Source organism: Oncorhynchus gorbuscha, linkage group LG19 (assembly GCF_021184085.1).
Source record: "Oncorhynchus gorbuscha isolate QuinsamMale2020 ecotype Even-year linkage group LG19, OgorEven_v1.0, whole genome shotgun sequence".
Lineage (NCBI taxonomy): Eukaryota > Metazoa > Chordata > Actinopteri > Salmoniformes > Salmonidae > Oncorhynchus > Oncorhynchus gorbuscha.
Window position 1 is genome coordinate 47,566,387 of NC_060191.1, and position 19,849 is coordinate 47,586,235.

The following is a 19,849-nucleotide window of genomic DNA, read 5'->3' on the forward strand; positions in this document are numbered from 1 at the left end:
CAGAGTCGGAGAAGGTACGGTGGGATTCGAAATGGTCGGTGATATTTTTGTTAACTTGACTTTCGAAGATCTTGGAAGGAGAGGTGGGATATACATAGGTCTGTAACAGTTTGGGTCTAGAGTGTCTCCCCCTTTGAAGAGGGGGATGACCGCGGCAGCTTTCCAATCTTTGGGGATCTCAAACAATACGAAAGAGAGGATGAACAGGCTAGTAATATGGGTTGCAAAAATTGATAACAACAGATAATTTTAGAAAGAGAGGGTCCAGATTATCTAGCCCAGCTGATTTGTAGGGGTCCAGATATTCCAGCTCTTTCAGAACATCAGCTATCTTGATTTGGGTGAAGGGGAAATGGGGAGGCTGGGCAAGTTGCTGTGGGGGGTGCAGAGCTGTTGACAGGGGTACAGAAAAATGCTTATTGAAATTCTCAATTATCGTGGATTTATCATGGTGAGGCCTAGGCTATATTTAAAGTGTAGTCTATATATAAATAATATGTATAAATAATAGGCCTAGGCTATATATAAATAATTATGCTCAAATTGAAAATCATTAAACAAAATAATGAGGATTTCTATCAACCTAATCAAGGTGTTGGCCTAGATTATATCCCACATTCCAGTGTTCGAATTTATAAACACAGCTGCATGGAATTCCAACACTTTGGAAAAGGTCAGTGGTGTAAAGTACTAAAAATACTTTAAAGTACTTCTTCGTTTTTTGGGGGTATCTGTACTTTACTATATGTTTTTGACAACTTTTACTTTTACAACATTCCTAAAGAAAATAATGTACTTTTACTCAATACATTTTCCCTGACACCCAAAAACTTGTTACATTTTGAGGGCTTAGCAGGACAAGAAAATGGTCCAATTCACACACTTATCAAGAGAACATCCCTGGTCCTCCCCATACTGCTTCTGATCTGGCGGACTCACTAAGCATAAATGCTTAATTTGTAAATTATGTCTGAGTCTTGGAGTGTTCTCCTGGCTGTCCATAGATTTGCTTAATATAAGGAATTATAAATTATTTATACTTTTACTTTTGATATTTAAGTATATTTAGCAATTACATGTATTTTTTATACTTAAGTATATTTAAAACCAAATACTTTTAGACTTATTCTCAAGTAGTATTTTATTGGGTGACTTTAACTTATACTAAAGTAATTTTCTAGTATGACAATTGGGTACTTTTTCAACCTCTGAAAAAAGGGTTCCAATACTTTGACGGTCCCCATAGGAGAACCTTTTTTAGCGCCAAGTAGAACCCTTTTGGTTCCAGGTAGAAGTCGTTTAAGTTCCATGTAGAACCCATTGGGGAAAGGGATCTACATTGAACCCAAAAGGGTTCTTTAAAGGGTTCTCAAAATGGGAACAGCCGAAGAATCATTTTAGGTTCTAGATAGCACCTTTTGTTCTAAGGGTGTACTATAATATGACCGTGCAGCCAACGTCCACGAAAGCTATGCCGGGACCCGCTTGTGGATTTGACAGCTCTAACGCGGTTCCACCTCTATCCCGTCAAAACACCAGCTATGTGGGTGTCGGCTAGCGTGAATCTGATTGAATCAAGCCCTATGTCTGTGTCTGTGTGTCCACAATCTCCCTGTCAGCCGTTGTGACTGTTTCTCTCTTTGCTTAACCCGGGGTTGTGTGAGAGGATTGTATGTTTTTAGAAGAGCTGTCTGGTAGTCTGCTAGGCCCTGCGCTCCCTCCGTTCATCATGACAAACTCTGTTAGTCTAAATGAAGCTCCTATGTTCATCTCTGCGTCAAAACCAGGGGCGCTGCGTGCTAGGAGCAAATGATTTCTCCCGGGTCAGGTCTGAAAATCCCTCAACCCTCCTCTGCAGTGTTTTATGTCTTCTTAAACATGTCCTTGAGGACAGGAGATCAAAAGATGCTTTGGACGTCTACTCTGTCTACTCTACAGGTCCTACAGGATGCATGGAGCATGTGTCTGAGAGTTGGACAGTTTCCTAAGTGGCACCCTATTCCTTATATAGTGCACTTCTTTTGATCATGGACCATAGTCACAATGTAGGGAATAGGGTGCCATCTGGAACACAACCTTGGGTTCAAAAGCTCACATATCTTTAGTATAACATTGTTTGGTTTATCGTTGATTTACTGGTTTCCCTATTGTAATATTTTAGTTTATACACATATTTTTCCAGTGGTGTAAAATACCTAAGTAAAAATACTTTAAAGTATTACTTAAGTTGTTAGTTTGGGTTCCTGTACTTTAGTTTACTGTTTTACTTTTACTCCAATACATTCCTAAAGGCAATATGTACTTTTTACTCCCATACATTTTCCCTGACAACAAAAAGTACTTGTTACATTTTGAATGCTGAGACAGGACAGAATTACTGTCCAGTTCACACACCTATCAATATAAAGCATTGTCATCCCTACTGCCTCTTATCTGGTGGACTCACTAAACACAAATACTGTGTTTGTAAATTATGTGAGTGTTGGGATGTGCCCCTCTCTGTCCGTAAAAAAAAAACATTGTGAGGTATGGTTTGTTTAATATAAAGAATTGTATAGCATTTACTTTTACCTTGTACTTTTACTCAACTTTGAACAACTTTGAACTTTTACTCAACTTTGAACACTTTTTACTACATTAATACCAGATACTTGTAGACTTTTACTCAGGTGACTTTTACTTTTAGTCAAGTATGACAGTTGAGTACTTTTTTCACCACTGTCCTTTTCAAGTATAGTTGTCTGTACATGAACAATGTAGCATGCGTTACATAACAAGACATGGTAGGTAGTCTTTGCTCAGGGCCTCCTTAAGGCATCCTTCTCAATAAGTATGGCTATACATACTGCTGGGTGCATACACACACACACACACACACACACACACACACACACACACACACACACACACACACACACACACACACACACACACACACACACACACACACACACACACACACACACACACACACACACACACACACACACACACACATTTCACATTTGAAACCACCAATTAAATTGCCAAAAAAAGGATCCAAACATTTCAAAGCTCCCCGTCTGCACGGCACTCAAGGAAAGCACCTCCTCCAAACAGATAGGCTGCCCACGACAGCTGAAACAGAGCACTACTGAGCCAATTGCTTTTCCTTCGTTTCTGTCTTCTTTTATTTCAAGGCTTTAACTCTCAGTACTGGAGAAGTTTGAATGAATTGGACCCATCACTAATGTGTTAGAATTCATACCTTTTGATTAGTATTTATAACATGTACCTAAGATGCTTATTTTTGTTTTATTTTGTTGTTGTTTTTTCAGCTTTTGTGACATATCACGGAAGAATGCTTCACTAGGAGTTAAAATAATTATTTGATCTCATACTGATATTTCCCGAAAAAACGGGTTGTTTTTCAAAAATAAGTAGTTGTGACATCTAGTGGTGAATAGTGGTACTTCAAAACTGTTTTGCGCAGGTACACTCAGAAGGGCAAGAACAAGCAAAAAGTCAGAGCCAGAGGCAGCTCCAGCGCACAGTATGTGTATGCAGGTGAAAATAATGAAGTGTATAGGACATTTATGTTCATATTAAGATGTGATTATATTTTATGCCAATAAATGTGGTGGTAATGGTGTAAAAATTACAGGGGACCTACAAAGGACAAAAATATAGCAAATTCCATTTTGAAGTTGCTGTGGAGTTTACTTAATTTCATTAACCTGTGGCCAGGAGGGGGAGACGGCTTGCGAATGCACTCTCCACGGGGCCTTATTAGCTTTCTATTCAACTGTGAAGCCCTAGAAGCAGAAATTAAACAGTTGCTGTAAACTTGGAGAGAGACAGACAGGCAACTTTCTATTGTGAAACAGTGTCTGCCAAACATTGACCAGTAGAGTAAACAAACAATTCTACTTCCCTCGTTCTCTACAAACTTTACTGACTGTGATGCAAGAACGTTGAAATCCAAGCATTTGTGCCAGGCTTAAAAAGTATTTGCCTTGCGTAAAATAGCATGTGTTCCATGCGTAAATATGAGGCATATATGCTATTATCAATTAGAGAAAGAAATATACAGTACCAGTCAAAACTTTAGACACACCTACTCATTCAAGGGTTTTTCTTTATTCTTACTATTTTCTACATTGTAGAATAGTAGTGAAGACGACATCAAAACTATGAAATGACACATATGGAATCATGTAGTAGCCAAAAAAGTGTTAAACAAATCTAAATATATTTGAGATTTGAGATTTTTCTGTGAAGCAATTATTTGGGCTGCAATCAGAGGTGCAGTTAACTCCAATGAACTTATCCTCTGCAGCAGAGGTAACTCTGGGTCTTCCATTCCTGTGGTGGTCCTCATGAGAGCCAGTTTCATCATAGCGCTTGATGGTTTTTGTGACTGCACTTGAAGAAAATGTCAATGTTCTTGAAATTTTCCAGATTGACTGACATTAATTTCTTAAAGTAATGATGGAATGTAATTTGTGTTTGCTTATTTGAGCTGTCCCTGGTCAATACAAAATACCACATCCCATGAGTCACAGAATGGGAATTACACCTCTGCCATGAGGTGCTACTTCAGTTTCCTGACCAGAGAGAGGTCCTAATATGGACTTGGTATTTTACCAAATAGGGCTATCTTCTGTATACCACCCCTACCTTGTCACAGCACAACTGATTGACTGAAACACATTATTAAGGTAAGAAAGTCCACAAATGAACATTTAACAAGGCCACACTTTTAACAACAACTAAAATGCATTCCAGGTGACTACCTCATGAAGCTAGTTGAGAGAATGCCAAGACTGTGAATGCCGTCATCAAGGCAAAGGGTGGCTACTTTGAAGAATCTCAAAAATAAAATAACTTTTTTGGTTACTACATGATTCCATGTGTTATTTCATAGTTTTGATTTCTTCACTATTATTCTACAATGTAGAAAATAGCAAAAATGAAGAAAAACCCTTGAATGAGTAGGTGTGTCCCAAATGTTGACTGGTACTGTGTGTGTATATATATATATATATATATATATATACAGTATATGTATATATGGAGTGAAAGGTCATGGCATGTGTCTTTTCAGACCGCAGAGCAGGTGAGAGCTTCCAAGGAAATGTTTAGTAGCTTACGTCTCCCTCCCTCCTTGCCGGTCTATTCTGGGCTGATATCTGCTTCCTTGCTTTTTATCTGCGCCAGGAGATCTGTCTCCACTCCTCCAGTGGTGGGTTGTCCGTGTTCTCACCCAGCTCACGTTCTGAGATAGCCAAGGCATGGGGCACGAGATAGGATGGAGGAGGGACTCCTCTTGCCCCCAAAAATAATTACCATCTTGTGTACTTCATTTAAACTGATTAGAATCTCGATAAGATTGTTAAAATAACGTTTTTAAGTTTACTTTTGCAAGTTAATCAATAACTTGTCTGTTGTCTGTGTAACAGACCGCTAATCACCAGAAAATCATCAGCTAATCATCAGTGGCTATAAGTTAATAGGCTACTAGTTCTGTAACATATTATAATTCAGATTATATCAGTTGTGGAAAGTTGAGTTGGGAGCAATCAGCAAAAGATGTATTACTTTAAAATGGTGCTGTCCATGCTGTCGATAATGGCACAGATACAAAGAGTAGTCCTCTATATCTATGGCCTGTTGTTTACACATGCACCTTGTAGTTACAGTTGTTTGTATAAAAATATTATTCATCTAACTCAAACAATCTTTTCATAATTATGCAAACGCCTGAACATGTTACTTTGTGACCAGTCTCCCCTAAAAACATGGAAACCATGTGTTTGATGTGTTGGATACCATTCAATGTATTCTGTTCCAGCCATTACTATGAGCCTGTCCTCCCCAATTAAGGTGCCACCAGCCGCCTGTGGGTAAACATCAGTGAATCTACAGAAGCACACAGAACACATATCTCAACTGTGATGGACAAATAGATTAGCATCATCATGTCATTGTCTGGCCCTGATTTTAGTGAAAGGAGTCTGTAGCCTACTCATCATGAGTCATGCTGGGTTGGTTGGTTGAGATCAGGAAGAATGACAATTTTTCATACCCATGGGAATGCATGTGAAAATGTGGTCAAAACAGAATATACAATTACTGTAGCTGTTTGTTTTTTTTACAAAACAAAAACATTACATGAATAACCGTATATAACCATATAAATAATTGTAACCTAATTAAGGTGCGCAAGAGATTTTGAGTTATCTGGTTTAGGCTTCTCTTGTGCTCTTTTGAATCATGCACATACTTTTGATTAACTCGTGCACACATATTACTTAATTTTGTTCCACCAGGCCCGGTAGAGATTCCGTTAATGTATTTTGTAGAAACAATATAAAAATAGTAGCCTACACTGATCAGTGAACAAAGTTGTGAATAGTCTTGGCCTTTTTACCCCGAACTGTCACCAATCATTAGTTGCGATCCATGAGTCTGCTAAAGGAGCCTATTGATCAGTCATTGACTGATTGCTTTAGACAAATAGTTTGTTATCCGAGAGTGCGAGGTCGAGTAGCTCACTCTTTTAATTGAAGATAACAGAGTGGGCAACAATGGCCCCATAATAGAATGAGAGTTTTGTGATTATTGCTGCAGAAAGAAAAGAAAAGAAACAAGAAGGGGTGCTCTAATTAGAAGAACCGTGGCTGGCGGGATCTCCCCCTGCTCCCCCTGCCATTGTGCACGGGTGTGGGGAGGCTGTGTGGCCGGTAGGCAGGCGACAGGCGCCGGTTGCTGGACAAAGGGCTGTCTGCTGCCAAAGGGACTAGGCGTCCAAGCACCCATCCTCCCAAGCACCCATCCTCCCAAGCTTCCCAGCCTGAGCTGTGGTGCTTAATTAACCCTTTCACGGTGATACGGGACAATTTGTCTCCAACCAAGGCATCTCTCTCACGCATAAAATATGTCCATACAATAACAAAGTGTTCATCTGTACTAGCTCATGTGAACACAATATTTGCGTCATTTTTGGAAAGTTATGCCTTCAGTTTCTGTAAGCCATTCGTCAACAACAAAAAAAGCTTATAAGTCCTATGACATGTTGAGCGCTACTGTTTAATTTAATTTGTGGCAAATTTCTTAAGAAAAATTATTATTCATTTGACCCTCCTTAAAAAGTCCATTCTTGTTGATTTGAGTAGACCTATGGACTACCCTATGTGTGTCATACAGTTTTTCCCATTCACTCAAACAGTTAACTGCGTCTATAGGCCAAGTGCTATTGAACGTGCAGAGGATATGTGCAGTTGAAGTGGAGAGGGGGAGACGAAAGTTCAGTGTCTCGCCCTCCTTTAAATACTCCTATATTACTATTCTGTTCTATTAATAGTAGAATACAGACAATACTAGAGGAAACACTTATATAAACACTAACAGTAGCTCCGTTTAAAAAGAGATGCCCTGCATGTCATCACTCACGCTCCTCTATTCAACGGCATCGCAATGTAAATATGACAATTATAGGCCTTATAGGCCTAATAGTTATGAGAATACAATTCTTTGGAACTAATGACAGTTATACATTCTACATTGCTCTTATGAACAGAAATATACAATACATCGATTTGCCTTTTCAATATGATATGTAATATTTCGTTTGAATTTGTTACACAATCATCACTGATAAAGAACTAGAGAAATACTGGGCTGAAAAACTTGAATTTTATCCTCAAATATACTGCCGACAGGGGGCACCATACACTAAGATAACTACTTAGGTCTTATTTCAATTTGTAAGGGGTATTATCATTCATTTAGAGGCCTCATTCATCTGATGTTGGGAGATAATAATCATCATAATTAAGCTATAATTATAAAAATAGGTAGCTTATATACATTATTAATAATTCATTTAAATTATTATTATTATTATTATGAATTTCAAAGATACTTTAACTGTATCCAATAGGTACAAAATATGAGTGAACACAACTTTAACACATTGTTTTATTTGAATTGAAATTGTGAGATAATTCAACAAAAATCGCAACCAGCATAAGCGAGATACGCTTTCAATTTCATTTTAAATATATTTATATATATATATATATATATATATATATAGATATGCATTATGCCCCATTTAAAGAGAACTGTTATCATCCTCTCCTGTGTTGGAGTGAAATGACCTGAGGTTTTCCTACATCTCTGCCTCTCCTGCAGATAATAGTCAGGTAATGTGACAAATAGGCAGCTTTCTCTCTATCTATCTCTCTTTCTCTCTTTGCTGATATTAGTTTTTGCAGACAGAGATAAACATGGCACACATGTTAGTTTCCTTCATGTGTCACAGGCAGATAATCAGCTATGCATTACAGATAAAAACTTTCTGGTTCAAACCAACAAGCGCCTAATAGCTTTCATTTTCAGAATACGTTCATGTAAAATAAAAAAGAATAAAAAGCAACGAGTTAAACTCTAAATATTATATACACGTCAATGTACAGTCTTAAATAAATTAATACCAATTGCATATTCTTGGATTCCTTTATAGCTTATTTACAGAATTTATTTTAATTACATAAATAATTCAAACAAAAAAATCTGTCAGAAACGATAGGCCTAAGCGTTCTTCTATCAATTATTTTTCACGGAACGTTCATTTTATGCATCCCTTTTGAAATAATAGCCTATGTTTTAAAAACTTTTGGGATGTAGCTTGTTTTCCTGTCGTTTTACAGGTTGCACCTTCTCCATAATGCGGGCAAAACGCACGCCGGTGTTCATTCAGTACTTATGCTGCTGTAGTGCTCTCATCATTTAAAAAAAGCACGTCTATTGATTATAGTTTGAAACTGTTCTCTCTTCAGTCCCTAAAAACAATGCCACGACGTTGCCACTGCCGTTTAACATCATTATGCTCGACATGAAGAATGTTGTTAGTAGGTTTTCCTCCTTGCGGTATCCTCTTAGTGTGCTCTAGTTTTAGCCAGACGCCTAAAAATTCAGTGCCCACTTTTGGTTTTCATATTATTTCGATGCTTCAGTTTCCTATAATATTGAAAGCGTACCCCACACAGAAACAGTAAGTGACGACGCTGGTTCTCTCTCCTTCATTCCCTGCCTCTTTTCTCAGTCCAGGCGCGCGAAAAGGTAGGCCTGTATTGACATTTCCTCGCATAATGTGCTGTACAAAATGTCTCATAAAGTCCTCTGATATTTCAAGCCAAGTCGTGGTGGAATATATTATTCCATTAGTGAGATCACTTAGGAGAGTCTCTCGGGGGATACGTCTCTCTCTGGCTCTCCAGGCCGCTCACTAGTCTCTCGGGGGGTACGTCTCTCTCTGGCTCTCCAGGCCGCTCACTAGTCTCTGGATGTTTTGGAGCTCATTGATAGAGTCCTTCATCGATTTGGGAGAGCTGGTCCTATGACTCGACCCCGCTTTGTGGTTGTGGAGCTCAGGCACGGGACTCGTCTCCCTGCTGCCCGATTTGGACGACTCGGAGCTGGGGTTTAGGCCGACTGGCAGGCCGGTGGTGAATAGACTTGTGCTCTGGGCCATAGACACGGGGAGCTGATAAGGGTTGAACCGGAGCCGGGGGCGGGAGCTGGTGAGGAAGGGATTTCTCGAGAGCGAACTGGCTGTAGTGCTAGCGGGCATGGCGGAGGCTGCGGCGGCAGCGGCAGCCATGTAGGTGTACGGGTACGGGAACAGGCCTCCAAAGGTCGGCATGGAAATGCCCTGAAATCAGACAGGAGAAAATGGCAGTTAGTACCGGGACCGTGATAGTGATATATTCAGACCACGATGTAGCCTACTCAAATGACTAGGCTTTCTGAACCTTGGGGAGCCAGCTCAACGACCAAATTACGCACGGCCTGAATAGCTAGTTCACTTCAATAATTAAACCTACAAGGAATTCGTCTTCTACGATGTTAAAGAACCATTTAGAATAATGAAGGTTATATGGATGGGATGTTAAAAAGGAGAATACTTATTCGCATTACAAAGGGAGGTAAATAAAAGCCAGGCCTCTCGTTTTTACTCCTACACATTCCCTATGAGTGGTTGATTTATGGGTGGCCTTTTTTTATAAATTTTTTATTTTACTAGGTAAGTAAGTTCAGAACACATTCTTATTTTCAATGACGGCCTAGGAACAGTGGGTTATAACTGCCTGTTCAGGGGCAGAACGACAGATTTGTACCTTGTTAGCTCGGGGATTCAAACTTGCAACCTTTCGGTTACTAGTCCAACGCTCTAACCACTAGGCTACCCTGCCGTCCCGTCTTCTAAAGCATGTTCTTTTAAAACAAATATCAGACTGCTTTGAAACACCATTAACAGAACTGTTGTTCAAACTAATACAAATAATAATATAGGCCTAGACATGTTTTGGTCGCTCTTCTGGCAGCATGTATCCTCTCACTGCGGTAAGTGTCAAAGAGCCCCAGGGCTCCCTAATCCTAGTGGCAGTGACCTGATAACTGCGCATTTTTAGTTATGCCGAGATTGGGCCTGCTAAATATGTCCAGTCACATGTGCAATACAAGGCGTCTACAGTGGACATACTTTAGTTTACTTGTAAGACTCGTGCTTTGTCAGTCAACGTCTATTCTAGTGCTAAATAATAATGTTCCCAACGATGGTTGGCGCCATCAAACGAGCATAAAGGGCTATAAGTGATCACTGAGTTCAAACAAACATTTTTTTACCGTGTAGAATTAAAGTCGCCCTTACCTGAGAGGCGAGCATGTGCTGCGATAGATGGAAGGGGAAAGGGTTCGGCGCGCCCCCGGTGCCCTGTGCGGAGAGGCTGCAGTTGTCCATACCACTTGCCCCGGATACCGAGGCCAATAGATGTCCCATGCTCATGGCAGAAAACGCACCTGGGCCCATAGCGAACTGCCCAGGGTGAAATAGCATTTGTCCGGCGTTCATTGGATTAAAAAACTGCTGGCTGTGCAAACCAGACAGGGCCAGACTCTGCAGGTGGCTCGCGCTGAAGTGTGAGGGGCTCTCTGTTTGAACCATGAGCGGGGAGAAACTTTCTTTGGTTGCGCTTATCGCGCCGCTGTCTGCGGTGTCCTTTTTTGACGAATCTGTAGTGTCTTTCCTGTGTCTGTTCTCCGTTTTGTCTCCTTTCTCAATGTTCCTTATACTGAATATGGAGTCGCTCGACTTTCTTGAGTCCAGATAAGTCTTTCTTTTCCAGACTCGGCTTTTCCTTCACCCGGTCCTCGCACCTCGGGCTGAAGGGAGAGGGCGGCTCGGGTTCAGGGCTGTTCGATGCGGTACAACGCTCATCCTGATGATCAAGTTCTTGCTCACTGTCAGTACAGGCTTTATCATCTGTAATAAAATGAAAAAGTTGTAGTCAGAATTGGCTGTAAGTTTTGTAGGCTTAAATGTAAAATAACTGACAAAATGCCATGTCATGCTCAGACTTAATTGATTTTTTTTTAAATAATGGAAAGTAAAATATCAGTTGAAACGGCAGTGGTTAAAACATTCACAAGCACACGTGATGATTTTAATTGCACAGTCATGATTCAGTGTCAACATGCCATGTTAACCGTTTCCTTCCTACATGTCAGCCCAAGAGTTTGCCTCGGAGCGTTAACATGGGGCTTTATGTTGTATTTTTATGAGGGCAACTCTCTTTGTTTCCTCAGAGTAAATAGACTTCATGTATGAATCGAAAGTTGAGCGGACAGCAGTTGCTGTTTTTCGATGGTCAAATAGCCTGATTAAGTCTATGCATTACAAGACGAAACAGTTTATAATATTTCTATAAGTGAGTTGAACAAATAGCCGGTCACAAAATAACACTTTAAATCTGAAGAACAGGAGCTGCTGAAAACATTCAAGGTACATTTTGTAATTAGAAAATGTACTATAACACTGTGTTTTCTTGGTAAATTGCACATAGATTTGGACATAATACATGAAATGAAGTGGACACAAACCGTATACTGTTGCAATGCACAATGTGGGTATAGGCCTATAGCCTATTCTCTTAATAGGCTAAATTACTAGAGGATTTGGCCTATTGTCGACTTATGTCAGCCACCGTAAGTCTAAATGCCATTGGCCTTATGCTTAAGTCTATCAAACGAATTGAGATTTAGATTACATATAATTTATCTTACCTGGGCTGATTCGACTAAGCGGGCTGGATCCAGGTCCGATTGGAGACTGTGCACCGTCTCTGCCGGTTGTTGGTTCACTAGACGAGGCATCAGAGTCGCCCCCGTCTCGGTCTGCTTTGCATTGGTCTTCATACATCCGCAGAGAGGGAAGGGTCAACTGTTTCCTAGAGTTGAACGGTTCCCTTTTAATAATAGTGGGTACATGTATTCAATACACCATTACCATGACATCAGGGCAGCTGTGGGCCGACCTACATTCAATCATAAGCCTACATCAGAGTTGACATGCATTTTGTCATTTTTATTTTGTTAACTAATAAACAGTTGAAATTGAATAACGTTGGGGCATGGCTGAAACATGCATAACATATTTCCTATGCATATGATCGTATTATGATAAATATCATTTATCTAGAAGTAGGCCAGACTACACAATGTGATGGGCGAATCGACATAGCCTATGCTTACCTTTTCTCTCTTCTTCCATTTCCGGTGTCTCTGAATCCTTTGGCAAAAGGGTTATTATCAATTTTCAGCTGTGTTATCTGAGGACAGGAAATGGAGAAAATATATTAAACAGTGCTGGGTGTAAAGAAGATAAACCATGAAAAATAGACCTAACCAAGACGTTAGAATGAACTACTACTACTACTAGTAGTAGTAGTAGTAGTAGTAGTAGTAGTAGTAGTAGTAGTAGGCCTTAACTCGGCCTATAGGTACAGGCCTAATAATGAATTGACCTATATATATGGTCACGTGTTTTTCTCAACATGATTTATTCTGATATATTTCTCCCACACACATTGTGTCCCGTTAAACACACCGAACAGAACTCACTCTGTTGAAAGGAAGCCCCGGTAGATGTTGCATTATTAATGGAGGATTAATGACGAGGCGTTATTCTCACGACCCCCATGAGAAACATTGTTTCTCCGTCCATTTTATTCGGATATCTGAGTGTGGGCGACTTGAACAGATGACTGACTATCTTATCCATAATTAATCATGTGGTTTGGATCATTGCTACTTCATGCAAGGCTTGTATGGAACAAATACTGCATGGGCTTTGGAGCCACCCCCGTCACTGGAACCGCTGTGCACGCTGCTTGGTTTGTCCTGTTTCCCCCCTCCTCATCTTGTATGGAACTCTTGAGGAATTCGCGAATCGACCAATCAGGGAATCGCAGTTCCCCGTCTGTCACGCTTTGATTGCACAGGCAGCCTCTGACACTGTGTAGCTCGCGGACAAACTGGCGAGGGTAGTGCCTTCTAATCGATTGTGATTTTTTGCCATAAACTTTAAGATAGCAACAAGACCACCACAGGCCCCTCTGACACGGACGCCAATTAGACTCAAGGAGGGGGAGAAGAGAGGGGGTCGCAGGGAGCTAGATAATTTTAGACTGCAACTAAAATAAATACTCAATACATCAAATCTAAGAATTACTGATACCCCGAAGAACCATGAGATATCCGTCTTTAACCAAATGGTGTCTGTGTCCAAAGATGCGCCATCTAATTAGATTTGAATGGAATTGTAGCCTTTAGTCAACAGCAGCAACTCGTCCATAGCCCATAGACGGAAAGACAACAGCAAGATAACGTTTTCAAATACGTATTTTACTAGGCAAATATATGCCTGCAATTGTAGGCTAAACTGGTTACGTCATTTGACAATGACGACCAACATGCAGTTTGATTGGGCAGGTGCATTTAGTCCTACAGATTACGAAAGCCCCGCAGAAAGGGTTTCACTGTAAAACTTCGGACTAAATTCGTCAACAAAGATCATTAAATGCAACAAGGTTGTACAAACGAGTGAGGCCATCGAATTCCACAAATGAGCCAACTTTTCACAGCATAAAAACAAACAAAACAAAATTAAATTAAACATTTTGCTGATAGAAAATCGTGGCATGTATGTGAATACAGGCCCAACCTCACATGGCAAGGTTATTTCATGGTCTCTAACATTAATGTAGCCTGTGTTAAATTCCACTTTATTGTACTGTATTGTGTAGGCTACTGTATTGCTTACCTTGTCGTTTTGATAAGCTGTGACAGCGATGAAGTCTGTCTCTGGGAACACGTATGTCCTAAACGTGCTGTAGGGGAGCTTCAGGATGTCGTTGGCCCTCACGATATGAAACCTGGGCTGGTATTTGTGCATGGAATTAAGAATCGTCTGTGGAGGGAAGGGAAAAAGATTATTATTATCATTTCATCGACATCATCTGATGCTAGGCCTATCTCAAAGTCACTCTTAGGCCCATACGTGAGTAATACAATACAATCACGTATATCACATTAAATTAATATATGTTATTATTATTACTTATAAAGATTATCATTCATAACAATAAGTAGGTCTATTCAGAATTGGGCCTACTGCGTATTCTTAGAATGCAAGAGAACACACCTTTGGTCAACACAGATCGAGATAGAAAACAATACTAAAGATAAACATTCATGTAATATTGGCATTATCACTTATGCTGGCTAATCTACTGGGTATCTGATAACATTTATAACACATGTATATTCTATACATTCATTAAATACTACAACATGTAGGCCTGTACACACTGACTGGATAATTAAAGATACAGGTTGGATAGCATATGGTAAAATGTAGGCCTAGATCTATTAGAACACGGTCTGCAACATTTTGCAAAAACGTCTGGATGCGTCTGGCATGTAAATGTTCAATTTGTTTACAGTCGGTTTGTTTGCACATAGGTTTATGAGCTTTGAACAAACACACGCTGTAACATTGCAGCTTCTCTCTAGCCGACTTTCCGAGGCATCCATAATTCTCCTCTTCTCCGCGCTTTATTTTTTACAGTAGGCTACAAACAGCACTTCAGGGACCAACCGCGAAACATGATCGGTCTTCGAGTTCGAGTAAAGGCTACATCCACACATTGTTTTTATTCCAAGCTGCTCAAGACAGTGAGGCTAGGTCAGAATAAAGCAATCAAACCCTATTTCCACTCTACACAGTTTCCTTGACCAGATTTCTGACTCTCATAATCCCCATTTCTCAAGAATTCCCCCTTTGCTTATATGATTTTTTTTAAATAGCACATATAATGCTTGAATCGTGATTTCAATCCTCTTCCTCAATCGTGTAAAACTTAGTTTTATAAATGTGTAAATGCGTTATATTATTAACCTACTATATCTACCAACAACAAGAGCATTCGTGATATTAGATTTATAGTCTACTTTTATGAAACTTTAGACAATAATATATTGGGAGATCATATTTGGAAACAGGCCTATGTCGACATTGAACAATGGGGGCATGTTGTCCTTCCTGCATGTCGACAGTGGCAACAGCGTGGCAATACTAAGCCATACATATTGGGGAAAATGCAGTGCCAATACATTAGGCCCACTAAAATAATGTTGCAAATAGAATAAGAGTATCCAAGAAATATAGACACATCTCGCTCATAAAATCCAACAGTATCAGTCTTTAAATACACGGTGTTACTCCATAACCTAAAACATATGCTGTATAAATGGCATATATTATTATTATTATATGCTGTATAAAATGTGTGTCATGTATTATTATTAATCACAAATACAATTGCGTGTTTAAATGTGAATAAAAGTCAACATACAGTACTTACAAATCCATGCTTGTCCGATATATTGTTGGTCAGCTTCAGTTTATGAAAAGCAACAGGCTTGGCCATCCACTGCTCTCCCGTAGCCGGGCTATCCGGGTGAATGTACATTCTTTTGGGCATCTCCGGATCGGCCTTTCCCGCTACCATCCAGCGAGAATTGTGGAACTTGTAGCGGCAGTCGTCGGCAGCGACTATATCCATCAATAGAATATACTTGGCTTTTTTATCAAGCCCATTTATTCTGACTTTAAACGGAGGAAACATTCTCCTAGAAGACAGACCAATATGCGTGGAATTAACTGCATGTAGGCTTATTCATAAACATATGACATTTAATGTTGTCAGACAAGACACAAAAATCTGGCAATAACATTGTATGAAGATGTCATTAGGCGAGTCGCGCTCTCCTTTGTGTCCAGGGAAAATGCAACACTATTTAATCGACATAGGCAAATAATAAAGTAATATTAATTGACAGAACAGTTCTTTATAATAAAATCATTCAATCGAATTATGTACATGCAACTTTGAAAATACCATGATAGTTGTAGGAAATAAAACGAATAAGTTATCGGCCTAATAACCTACTTAAAAGTATTCGGTATTTATTTGATGATTATAATATTTATATTATAATATAATATTTTAGGAATTCGTCTGTAATCAGTCAAGTGAAATATATTTATGACATGACACTATCACTTAGGTTAAATCACAATCCTCTTTTTCCAGTCTGTCAGTCTGTTTACAAAATCCAGAAGCTCAACTGTCATGACAGAATGCAGTTTGATCCATATGCTGGTATCGTTTTGCTGACTAAAGCCAGTGGAGGTTTTTTTCCCTCTCTGGCAAGACTACAAACATAAACCTAACTCAAAACGGCTCGTCTTTAACGCATTCAACATTTTCTAAATATAGCAAATATTGATCCTTTACGGTCTCTGATAGCGTCTGGAGGAGATGCTGTCAAAGACGCTCCGAACTTGATTATAACAATCGTACCATCGAAACTAAATAAAATGCTATAAATCAGGTCACAATAGTACGCTGTGATTGTATTTATCACTTTTAAGTTAAATAATGAACTTATTTCGATAATAAACTATACGTTAAAGAACAGACAATAATCTACAAAAAATAACAGCATCACATAGCGCCAGTCTAGCCTACAGCAGGCCCTGTAATATTGTTTCGCTGTAATCCTAAATGTAACTACCTCTTTCGAACCCTCTTGCTTTCGCCATTATCTTTCTGAAGCGTTACAGAATAAATCTGAACACAAGGCATATCTGAACACAAAGCCTATACAGTATGGACACTATTTGTCCCACCAAGATTTACATGCTATTATCGCCATTGATGGACAGAGAACAACCATGACGCTGTAGTCAGCCTCGCTGGCAATAATTATCAGAGCGCACTCTCACCTTCCAGATTTGGTAATAACCATCTCTGTTCCTATTTTGTGAAACTGGTCCCATAGGTCCTTGGCCTCCAGTGTGACTTTAGGGTCGTCCTCCACCTCTTCCTCGGGCTCCAGGCTCTTCAGACTGCGGAGATGAGCCGCCTGGTGGTGGTGGCTGAGAGCCGGGTGGAGCCCTGCCTCCGCGGCTCCAACGAGGTGGTCCGACATGGGCTTAGTAAGAGCCGCGTGAGGCAGAGTGAGCGTCGGGAAGAAGGAAGGCTGCGCGGCCGCTAGGAAAGCTGACATGGAGAAGTCGGTCGGCCGGTGAGCGTGGAAAGGGTGATAAGCCATGGCAGTCCCTGTGAAAACTGGATCTCTCATCGGTGCATCCAAAATATCGAAGTGAAATTATGATATACAGTGCGATTCTCCCCCCTCGGCAAAAACAGTAGGACAATTTCCAGAATAATGTATTGTTATTTCTGTAAGAAGTATACAGAAGTAATGTCGAATACTGTGCCAGATAGGCTATGAATAGACGGGTTATAGACGGTTATTAGCAGAAAAAAAACTGAATTGATAGGAACTAGCCTATACTACACGTAAACTCCCGTTGCTGGTAACTCCACGAAGTGCAGTAACAATATCAGTCAAAGATAGTGAAGCAGCTACGCTTTGAGAGCAGAATCGGGGTTTCCTTCTTTCTCTCGACCAGTCGCTTTGAGAAAAATAAGATGTGCCTCTCTGAAGGCTGAAGCAATCATTCCACACGGACACGGAGTTGAAATGGTCTTGCCCTGTTCACCGAAGAACTGTGACTATCTCACATGTTCTTCCTGCCTCGATCCCAACACTAATGAACCAAGCCCCTTTGATTGCTGATTTTACGCTTTCTGGACCAATTGTGGGCCTCTATAGGCGTGGTTTTGACAGCTCCTGCCAGACTCGGAGAGAGGGGGGTGGACAATAAGGTGTCGGAAGCATTAGCAGTAAGAAAACATGTCAACAGAATAAAATATTAACCAATGACAGGAAAGCTCGGGAAATCCCACCCCCATCTCCAAGCCAAACACCGGGTCAGCCCTCAATTCTTGACCGGTGGAGGCATCACCTCGGTCGGCTTGCGCTTTATACTTTCGATGAGGTGCATAACTCCAGCCCAGAACCGGTGCCCGAATAGATAGCCTACGTTTATTGCTCTGTAGTCGCTTTCATGATAGCCTATAGGTAGGCTAAATAATGTTAGTAGGCTATACCGGTGATTGATTTTTTAAAGTATGAAGAAGATTCCAAATAGATTCGTTGTGGTTCCATTGCATGTTAAAAGATTATATTATCAGTTTCGGTCCTCGTCATTTTTGACCTCATAACCATTCTATCTCATTTCGTTTGTTTAGAAATCCGCGTGCAGTTTTATCTGTTTAAGTGTTTATCTTGGTTTGGCCATAATAACATACAGTTCCATCACTGCTTGTGCGTAATGATAGATTTAGATAGACTACGCTGAGACGGTAAGAGAGTCCACAGCCTCCCGTACCTGAATGGTAGGCTATCGGACTCGATTTAGTGATTATATTCTAGGGCTGTCGATTTCCGTGACTCGCTGCTGTTTTGTGACCGCTTCACCGCAAGGACAGCGACTCATAAACCGGACATTGCCACTTTAAAAACAGCCCAGGGTCATTCGAAAAGCGCAGGACCAGATGCTGCATCGAAGCATGAAGAAAAGAAAACAGATGAATGAATGAATTTCGAGAGCAAAATTGACAGATAAAACGCGGTAAGTGCTTGCTTATAGCCTTACAGAAAGTAAATATATATTGTTTTTCTGACGTGTAACCTATGTCCCCTTCACAAAATAAATCATTCCTGCACACGTTATAACCTACGCAATGTGAATTATTGTACATTCACTTTATTTGATTGCCTTATATCCTAAATAGTGAAAATAATAAAACCAGGAATAGCCTGACGTAGCCTATCAATAGCTATCCGATACTATACTGAATTCCTTTAATTCTAATATGATCTTATTCGCTCTCATTTTCAGCATAAACTGACACAGCAATGATATGATTTATAATACATTGTCATGGGCAGGCTCTCTTCTGAGCGTGAGGGAACAACTGTGTCCGGACTCGCCCGGGCTGTTTGTTGGTATGTGTCAAACCACATACACGTACATTACACACTTCAGACCTTTGCAACGAACCCTACCGCGAACCGACCAGAAACTCGGTCTCGGTACTGCTCTGTTGTACCTTTAAGAAATCCAGTCTGTGGACCCTAGGCTTGATTAACATGGATTCGGTTGGTTAAAGAGCCGTTTGGCGCCAGTCGCCTGACGCACCACAATAAGAGCAGACCCTTGTCACTTCATATTTACCCTAAAATCCTACCAGCGAGCGCCGTCCAATCCCCCTTGCCATCCACACCAAAGCTGCGGTTTATGCTTTGCGTTTAGGGGCTGAGAATGCACTTTCGGAATGATTATTACTTTGCATCAAAATGTGAAAATGTGGATATAGACGGAACAGTCTGCCCAGAAGTTGATCCGACGCATACAAGTAGAACCGGTTCCGCCCTAGCTCAATCCAGAACATCGTCACTTCGACATAAAAAAGGAAACAAAAACGAATAATCCTTCCGAATAAATTCTTCAGATACAAAATACACATTTCCGATTAACCAT

The 19,849-nt window shown here is 40.3% G+C and overlaps 1 protein-coding gene across 1 annotated transcript; it reads right to left on the minus strand.

The window, feature by feature from the left end:
• Nucleotides 1-7,100: 7,100 nt before the first annotated feature.
• Nucleotides 7,101-18,118, minus strand: LOC124005360 (T-box transcription factor TBX2b-like). Its single transcript, XM_046314536.1, is given in 9 exon segments — nucleotides 7,101-9,340; nucleotides 9,343-9,700; nucleotides 10,700-11,159; nucleotides 11,161-11,311; nucleotides 12,112-12,275; nucleotides 12,580-12,656; nucleotides 14,150-14,296; nucleotides 15,753-16,020; nucleotides 17,180-18,118. Coding segments are annotated over 9 exon segments (2,106 nt in total). The 5' UTR covers nucleotides 17,539-18,118; the 3' UTR covers nucleotides 7,101-9,218.
• Between the last annotated feature and the right edge of the window lie 1,731 nt (nucleotides 18,119-19,849).